The 9,302-nt window shown below is 51.2% G+C and overlaps 1 protein-coding gene across 1 annotated transcript; it reads right to left on the bottom strand.

The window, feature by feature from the left end:
- Positions 1–5,860: 5,860 nt before the first annotated feature.
- Positions 5,861–7,596, bottom strand: CHST7 (carbohydrate sulfotransferase 7). Its single transcript, XM_026450018.1, has one exon. It carries the CDS (start codon positions 7,355–7,357, stop codon positions 5,897–5,899), a length of 1,461 nt encoding a protein of 486 aa, XP_026305803.1. The 5' UTR covers positions 7,358–7,596; the 3' UTR covers positions 5,861–5,896.
- Positions 7,597–9,302: the final 1,706 nt, after the last annotated feature.

Genomic DNA, 9,302 nt, shown 5'->3' with positions numbered 1-9,302 from the left:
CTCCCAAAGTGCTGGGATTACAGGCATGAGCCACTGCACCCGGCCCGTATTTAATTTATTATTATTATTATTATTATTATTACTATTATTAGGAGACAAAGTCTGGCTCTATCACCCAGGCTGGAGTGCAATGACGCAATCTCAGCTCACTGCAACCTTTGCCTCCAGGGTTCAAGTGATTCTTCTGCCTCAGCCTCCTGAGTAGCTGGGACTACAGGTGCCCGCCACCACGCCTGGCTAATATTTGTATTTTTAGTAGAGACAGGGTTTCACTATGTTGCTCAGGCTGATCTCGAACTCCTGACTTCAAGTCATCTGCCCACCTCAGCCTCCCAAAGTGCTGAGATTACAGGTATGGGCCACCACGCCTGGCCTGGAAATCCTTTTAATTTGACTTCCTCTTCTTATTGGTAAGAACACTAAAGCTGAAAAGGTTTAGGGACTTGCCAAAGGTCAATTAAGTAGTAACCAGGAGAGGCAAGCCCTGATGCCTGGGTTCCCATGCCATAATTCAAAAACTGACTTCATATAGAAAGCAAGGAATGACTGTTACTACTTTATGTCCACCCCTTGCTTTGTAGGACCAGCCTCCTTCCCTGTTCACTCATCAGACTTGACAAGTCTTGACTTTTCCTTAACACCGTATCCATTAGCTGAGGGGTCCTGCCAGGGAAGGCAGGCCCAAATGGGAGCTCCGAGAATGCCTTGATCAAAGGTAGCATTAACCTCACAAGGAGCAATAATGATTTGGACATGGATGTGTTTTAAAAAATTGTTCACACCTTATGCAGCCCTGCTACTCAGGTACCTATAAATGTGCACACACACACGCACACACACACACACCATCCTAACTTCCAGTTCTCTGGCTCAAACCTAGCACCCAGGTTGATATTCTATTAGGAGTCCGAAGAAATTTTGTTGAATGAGAAATTCTATATAGGAGCAATGTTTCAAAAATGCCCATTCCGGGCCGGGCGCGGTGGCTCACAACTGTAATCCCAGCGTTTTGGGAGGCCGAGGTGGGTGGATCACGAGGTCAAGAGATCCAGACCATCCTGGCCAACATGATGAAACCCCATCTCTATTAAAAATACAAAAAAAAAATTAGCTGGGCGTGATGGCGCGCACCTGTAGTCCCAGCTACTCGGGAGGCTGAGGCAAGAGAATTGCTTGAACCTGGGAGACAGAGGTTGCAGTGGGCCGAGATTGCACCACTGCACTCCAGCTTAGCAACAGAGCAAGACTCCGTCTCAAAAAAAAAAAAAGCCCATTCTTTAGCAGTCTGTGTGTAAGCAACAGCTTCACTTTTCAGTGATATTTGTTTCTGTTTTGAGACAGGATCTCGCTCTGTCATCCAGGCTAGAGTGCAGTGGCATGATCATAGCTCATTGCAGCCTCGACTTCTTGGGCTCAAGCGATCCTCCTACCTCACCCTCTCAAGTAGCTGGGACTACAGATGTGCGCCACTACCCCCAGCTAGTTTAAAAAAAATTCTAGAGAAGGTGGGTGGGGGGTGGCTCGTTATGTTGCCTAAGCTGGTCTTGAACTCCTGGCCTCAAGCGATCTTCCCACCTCAGCCTCCCAAAGTGCTGGGATTACAGGTGTGAGCTACTGCACCTGGCCTCAGTGATATTTATACATAAGCCTATATAAAATGTTTAGGGTCCAGTTTCCTGATTAAAATAGAAGGACTTTCAAAATGATTTGGTGGTGGTTGATCATTTCTTTTTCTGTTTACATGATTTCTTTAGAAAGCAAGCTTCCCAATTGTTAGGGTTCAAATTACAGGGTGTTTGCATTCTTTCCTAATTTCTTTCAAAGGATACATATGTCATGTCAAGGGCAAAGATCAAGGTGCCTTAAATGCCTAGCGGGATGAAACCTTGGGACCTACCAAGGGCAGACATTAAAGGGAGACACGCTGAAAAGGATAGGATAGCACATCAGTCTGTTCAGAACAGTGATGGATAGTGTACAATGATGGATTATTAGATAATGAGCTACAGACAACAAAGCATTTGAAGGCATGTGAGAGGGTTATAAATGGACCCGTGTATAATTGAGGACATTTTCCCCTTTCCATAATAACACTGTACATCTGCTTGGCACTTCATAGCTCCAAGTTCTTTCACATAAATTACTGTAGCAAGCAGTTCACTGCTCATTGACATCCCTTTATTCCCCATCCTGATCTTGTTCCGGTGGCAGCCTTCTGGTCCCCTCTGGCCCAGCGGATGAACCATGACTGGTTCGAGTCAGGGGTTCTCAGCTTTGGTTATACAGTAGGATCATCTGGGGAGCTTTTCAAACATCCCAGTGCCTGGGTCTGGGAACTCCACTCCAGACTACTTAAATCAGAATCTCAGGGTGGAGCTCAGGCACTGGCATTTCAAAAAATAAAATAAAAAAGCTCCTCAGGTGAATGTAATGTTCAGTCACGGCTGAGAACCGCTGGTCTAAGCCAATCACAATGCTCCCATTCCCTTTCACCAATGATTGGGCTAGGACAGGCTGTGTAACCCAGTTTTAGCTAATGAGATGTAAAGGGAAGTCAGTTGGTAAAGGGGGTTCTGGGAAAGGTTTTATAATTTATCAAGGCTGGGTGCAATGATTCACATCTATAATCCCAGCACTTTGAGAGGCCAAGGCGGGCAGATCGCTTGAGCTCAGGAATATGAGACTAACCTGAGCAACACAGTGAGAGCCCCCACTCCCCGCCCCATCCCCAATCTTTGCAAAAAAAATTTTTTTTTTAATGAGATGGAGTGGTGGTGTGCACCTGATCTGTAGTCCCAGCTACTTGGGAGGCTGAGGTGGGAGGATTGCTTAGCCCTGGGAAGTTGAGGCTGCAGTGAGCCATGACACTGCACTCCAGCCTGGGTGACAGAGTGGATGTGGTGGTATGCACCTGTGAGCCCAGCTGCTTGGGAGGCTGAGGTGGGAGGATCACTTGAGCCTGGGAGGAGGAAATTGCAGTGAGCCAAGATCACAACACTGAACTCCAGCCTGGATGACAGAGTGAGAGCGTCCTCTAAAATAAAAAAAAAAAAAAAAAAAAAAAAAGAGCATGGCAGGAGGAAAAACCCTCCACCCCTAACCGGCTAGATAGCTTCCTTCCTTTCTGTATTTTAATAACCCTGTGTCATTGTGTGAAGATGTGATGCTTGGAGCTGTGGCTACCATCTTGTGACAGTGGGAAGATAAGCTGGTGAATAAAAGCCAAGATGTAAAAGAGAGAAAGGGCCTAGGTCCTTGGTGACTTGGTTCAGGGTGCTACGGCCCTCACCCAGACCAGAAAAAATTTCACTGACTCCCTCACTGCCAAATCCTGGCCATTGGGTATGGACCATCCAGAAGTTACTCAGGTTAATTCACATGTGGTCTCTCTCCTCAGTTGAGCCGAGGGCATCCTGAGATGCCCTGTGGGGAGGGTGGCTGTAAAGTCATCGGCTTTCCTGTGTAGGCACTGTTGGCAGCTCAGGGATATTTTATTTGTTCAGTGGTTGGGACATATTAGTAATAAAGCTGAGTGTGTTTTCCACCTCATACTAGCCTGGCTGGAGTATCGGGGTGCTGCCAGGGAATGCCAAGGTGGGGAGCAGGTGAGGTATAAAAGAGAAGATTATGAGCTGTGGAGTCCAACACCAAACACTGTTCCACCCTCACCAGCCCAGGTATGACTTTGGGCAAATTACTTCTCTGAGTCTCGGATTCCTCATCTGGAAAACTGGTATAAATAATGATATATGTACAATGCCTAACTCAGTGCATGACACATAGCCCTTTGGTAAGGATCCATCCTCCTCCCTTCTCCTCCCTTCTCTAGAGTAGAGCGTGACAAACTTTTGGAAAACCCATCAGTGTGTTGGCAGTAACGTTATCTTCCTAGGAACCAAGAATACAAGCATTGTAATCAATCCACTGATTGGTGGTAAGTGCCCAATGCAGGAGGAAGGACTCAGTCACTAAAGTCTGGAAGAGCCTAAAGCTTGCTCCCAGATGTCCCTGCAGGCCTGCAAAGGAAGCCCCGTTGGCCTTCCAAACAGCAACACCAGTGTCTTCCCTTACAGTCACTGTCACCCACACAGACTCTAACTTCCTAGAGGGCAAAGACTGTCCTCTACCCTCCTCTCTATTCTCTTTAATGCCTCACCCCAGCCAGTACTCAAATAGATGTTAGTAAAAATGAAAAAAAAAAAAAAAAGCACAAGTTTCTGGGAGATTGTCATGTCTTAAAGCCATAAATGCACAGCATTCGCCCAGGGAGGAGTTCCCTGAGGCCTGTGAAGAAGGGTTAGGGACAATTACTGTTGCATCTGTAAATACAGGATCAGCAGATGAAAGGATGTTTCTGTTAAGATGTGACAAGTCACCCTGTGCCTTACCTTCCATCACTCTGGATATCAGGAAAGAACACAGACATCCTAGCAATTACAGAAACTGACTAAGAAAACCATTTGATTACTGGGAGAAAAATTAGTTAGCCAGCTTCTGAAATCACTCTGAAACCCTGGTTCTGTAACAACAACAAAGTCCCTCTTCATTAATATCTTCAATGTTTGTCCTCAGAGCTTCATCTCAGGGGAATGCTGAATTACACTATAAAATAATGAATGGAAACTTAACGCGCTTCCGCCCACCCAGCACTGCTTTTCCTCCTCCTCTGGACTGACCGCACAGCGCAGAAGGCGGCACCCTTCCAGCTCACACAAAGTTTGGGGAAACACACTCCCACGTCACTGACTCCTATGGTCAGCACTGTGCAGAGCAAACCCTTCCCTCAGGCCATACACTGACCCACACGGAACACATTTTGAGACTGTTTCAGCACTTTAGCATCTTCAGATATGCAGAGAAAAAACAAAAATAAAAAAACAACAACAAAAAAAGAGGGGGCAGTGTCTTCACAAAGCTCCTCCTGCAGTCACAAACTGCTACTGCCAATTGAAGGCTCTATCTGTCAAACGGATGGGGTGGAGTGGGGGACAGCCCACCCCTGAGGTCTTGTCGACACTAGAGGAAGCTGGTATGAATGGGATATGGTCACATATCCTGCAAACGCCAGCTACAGGGAGAAGGGGGAAGGGAGAGAAGGAGGGGAAGGGGGAGGTGGAGGAAGAGAGGGAGAGGGGAGATGGGAAAGGGAAGGAGGGGGAGGGGAGACAGAGAGGCGCATATGAGCCAGAGGAAAGCAAGTCTATTCACTACATAAGTGCCTGCGACACACAATATGCAAGAAGTGTTGCAAGAGCCGCCTGACTGTGCCTGCACGCTTGGAAACTCAGGAGAAAAGCCCTGGAGCCTGCGCATAAAACAGAAGAAAAATGAAACAGAAAGATTAGGGATAGGCAGGGTTAGAATCAATGCCTTTCCACCAAACTCTCTGCTTTTGGCTTTCTCTGTGCCTGTAAACACCATTGCAGTCTCCTCACAGGACAAACTGGCATCAAGATACCTCCATAATCATCAACCACAAATGGTTTCCGAAATCCTGTACGCCACATGTCAACTCCCAGTCTCACGGCTCATTATGACTATTTCAAACCTTCTCTACTCTCCTCAGCCCTCTGAAACCTCCTACTTCATATCAGGGAATGGGAGTGCGGAGACCTGGCTTCCACCTTAATCACGCTTAAATGTCCTCTCTCATCTCGGGATCTCCCTCTAAGGAGGCGCAAGGCTAAGCTGGAGATTCCGATGAATCTATCAAATTCTACGAGCAGGACTTTCCCATCCTCTTGGACCTGATCTGATAGGATGGGATCCAGGATGGTACCCTCCCCCCCACACTTCCCATCCCCAGGCCATTCCAGGCTCCCGGAAGACCAGTCCCGGTCCCTGCCTTGCCCCCGGCCACCTTACCCGGATCCGTGCCGGGGACAGGGATGGGAGGCTACGTGGTGCCATCGGCATCCATCTCCAGCGGCGTCTCCCCGTCCCTGGGCGACTCCGCGTCGCCCTCCTCTCCGCTGCGAGGGTAGGCGAGCAGACGCATGGCTGGAGCGCAGGCGGCCTCCACCTGGCGCACCTGCTCACGGCTCAGGCGCTCACGCCAGGCGTGCACCGCCTCGCGGGCGTCGCGCGCTGACAGGTGGAAGGGCCGGTCGGCGCCATAGGCCGCGCCGCGAGTCATGTTGAGCGCAAAGGCGTCGAGCGCTGCGAGCGCGCGCAGCCCGGAGAAGCGCAGCAGGCGGCGCAGCTGGGCGCGTGGCTGCCGCACCAGGTCCTCATAGCGCAGCCTCAGGTAGCGGCGCCGCAGCCAGGCGGGCGCACCGCGCGCGAAAAGTAGATCCCGCAGCCAGGCTTCGCAGATCACCTCGAGCGCACCGGTCAGGAAGAAATCGGCGCGCGGTGCGGCGGGCAGCGCGCGAGACTGGCCCCCGGGGCGAGCACCTACGCCGTGCGCCAGCAGCACACGGTGGAAGCGGTCGCCCCTCTGGCGGGTGCGCAGCACCTGGATGCTCTCGCGCAGCAGTCCCTGCCTAGACTTGAGGCGCGAGTTGTGCACCGCCCTCGGGTCTCGGAAAAGCTGCACCACCTTCAGGTTGAGGCCTGGGTCACGCAACAGGGGCACCAGCACGCCCAGATCGAGCAGGCGCACGTCCTTGATGACCACCACAGGGTACTTTCGGCACTCGGCCTCCAGGGCGCGTATCGCCACGGGTGGGCAGCTGCGCTCGCAGGCGGTGTCCTCGACGAGGCCCACCTCGGCTCGGGCACGGGGCGCGCCAGGACACAGTGGCGGCGAGCAGATGACCTTGTTAGTCCGCCAGCGGAAGAGGGCGGCCGTGGTAAGATTGGCCGTGTCCGGGGCGCGCGCAGCGGGGTCCCCCGGCGGCGCGTACAGCCGCAGCACGGAGAAGTCGCAGCGGAAGAGCGAACGCAGCATGTCGCGCAGCGCGCCCTGCAGGCTCTCGGCATCGCCCGGATACAGCGCCTGCCATAGATGCCACATAGGCTCATATAAGTAGAAAACGTCTGGGTGCTGGTTAAAGAGTTCGCCCAGGAAGGACGAGCCGGTGCGCCAGGTGGCATGCACGTAGATGTGCTGCTTCTCGCGAGACACCGTCTCCCCGACAGCGCTGCTGAGGTTGCTTGGGGACCGAGGGGACTGGCTCGCGCCCCGTTCCGCGGCTGCCCGCGCCTCTCCGCCCTGCTCGCGTTCGCCGGCCGCCGCTGCCTCCAGGCTCCACACTCCCAGGCTGCGCTGCAGGCCAGGGCAGTGCCCGCCGCCCTTGTCCCCGTCGCGGCCGCCGTCCAGTACGGAGGGGACGAGCAACAGCACCAGCGTGTACAGCACCAACAGCAGCGCGAACTTGCAGTACTCTCGGCGTCGCCGCCGCCGGCCCTTCATCGTTCACCGACCCTCCAGAGCGGGTCGAGCGCCAGTTTTCTCCCGTTCCTCAGAAATCCCGTCCTGGGTCCACTCCTATGGCCTCTCCCGGCCCCTCTGTGCCGGGAGGAGCAGAGCCGCGGGGCCGCGCATCCACGAGGGGAAACTTGGAAGGCGGTGGTGCTACTGACTGCGCCCCTGCCCTCTCCTCTCAGCCACCAGAGAGCCGCCTATTGGCCGACTTGGCAGCCGCCCGCCCCGCCTTTCTGCCCGCCTGGGTTCGCCCACGGCTCTGCCAGATCTGGGCGGGGCTGTAGCGGGGCTGGGACTCGGGCTCACCGAGCCAGACCCCCACCTTTCCCCAAACCCTCCGTAATGAAGTCTTCATCAATAATTTCAGGCAAAGGAGGGACCTGTGTGTACAGAATGTACCCAGTAAAGGGCCATAGACCCCACCCGGAGAAGGCCACTGCCTCTTCTGTTTTATGTCCCCTGCCTAGCCATCGCTATCCTAGGCGGATAACCACTCGCCACTATCTACATCCAGCGCCCCCATCAGCCCTGGAGTGGATGTTACTGAGTTCTGGAGTAAAAGATACAAGATTGCATGTGGCAGAGTGGTCCAGGGGAGTTGGAGATACTACTGCATTCACGCAGCACATTTCATAAAGTCTAGCCTTTGTGAAATTCTAAGTGTTGCGTTCCTTAGGGTTTTTCACCAGCTGAGGGGCTCTGCACATTTTACCAATACTCTGGGGTCCAGTTTGGTCATTTGTAAAATGTGAATAATTCTCAGTACCCATGTACCTCCTGGGATTGCGAGATTTGGGGGTTGTTACCACAGTATTACCCAGCCTATGCTGACACCTATGAACAAAAGACATTTACAGAATCAAAGTGGCAGAATGGTGACCTTTCTCCGGAGCTTGGTGTTTAAAAGGACCTGTAAGGAGAAACGTGTACCCAAGGATAGATGGAAAAGGGACAGGAAGTCCAAGAGGCAGATGAAGACTAGAGTCACTAAAATTCAAAACAGAACCAAAAAAGATACATTTTGCTCTGTTCATCAGGCCAATGAATAAGGAAGTGAGAGCTTTCACCAGCTTGGGGAAGGTGTTGTAAAGTTAACAAAACATAGAAAGCATATCTACTCATCTCCACCAGGGGAAGGTGTTCAGATTGGAAGAGTGAGAACATCTGCAATGCTCTCCACTGGTCTTTTTCATCACGGAAGTTACTCCACCTGTGAAATCACTGACTCAAGTATTTCGTTTTCTTTCCACAATTCCCCTCTTCTTCCATCCAGTTGTTCAGATCTTCCCTATTCTCCAACCTCCACTCTTTGAGCACCACCCCCACTTTCTTCTCAATTTTTCATATTCAGCTGAAAGATGCCATACTATTATTTTAATAACACTCCCTCCAATAAGCTAAGCTCACGTGCCCTCTGCCTTTTCATTACTCATCTAGCAAAATCCCCCAAACCCTGCTTTTGGCTTTCTCTGTGCCTGCAAACACCATTGCAAAATATTTCCCCACAGGTGTGAGCCGGGCACAGTGGCTCACGCCTGTAATCTCAGCACTTTGGGAGCCCACGGAACAGATTGGCATCAAGATAACTTCATAATCATCAACCTCAAATGGATGCTGAAATCTTATGTTCTTCATGTCACTTCCCAGTCTCAAGTTCCATGATGTTGATTTCAAACCTTCTCTAGTCTCCTCAGACTTCTGATACCCCTCTTCCCCCACCCACCACTTCTCAGCACTTACCTCCTACTTCATAAAGAAACCATGTTAGACAATCTCTCACTTTTCCACTATCAAACTCATATGCATTGACCTCTGTACACATCTCCTTTGTAGCAAGGATATGATTTTACAATATTAATATACAACTTTCCCTTCTGTTTTCACTTTTCCCTCCTCTCTGGCTTGGTGTTTGTTTTTTTTTTTTTTTTTTTTT

This window comes from Piliocolobus tephrosceles, unplaced genomic scaffold (assembly GCF_002776525.5).
Source record: "Piliocolobus tephrosceles isolate RC106 unplaced genomic scaffold, ASM277652v3 unscaffolded_9762, whole genome shotgun sequence".
Taxonomy (NCBI): Eukaryota; Metazoa; Chordata; class Mammalia; order Primates; family Cercopithecidae; genus Piliocolobus; species Piliocolobus tephrosceles.
The sequence above is the reverse complement of the archived record's forward strand: the minus strand, read 5'-3'. Positions and strand labels throughout refer to the sequence as shown.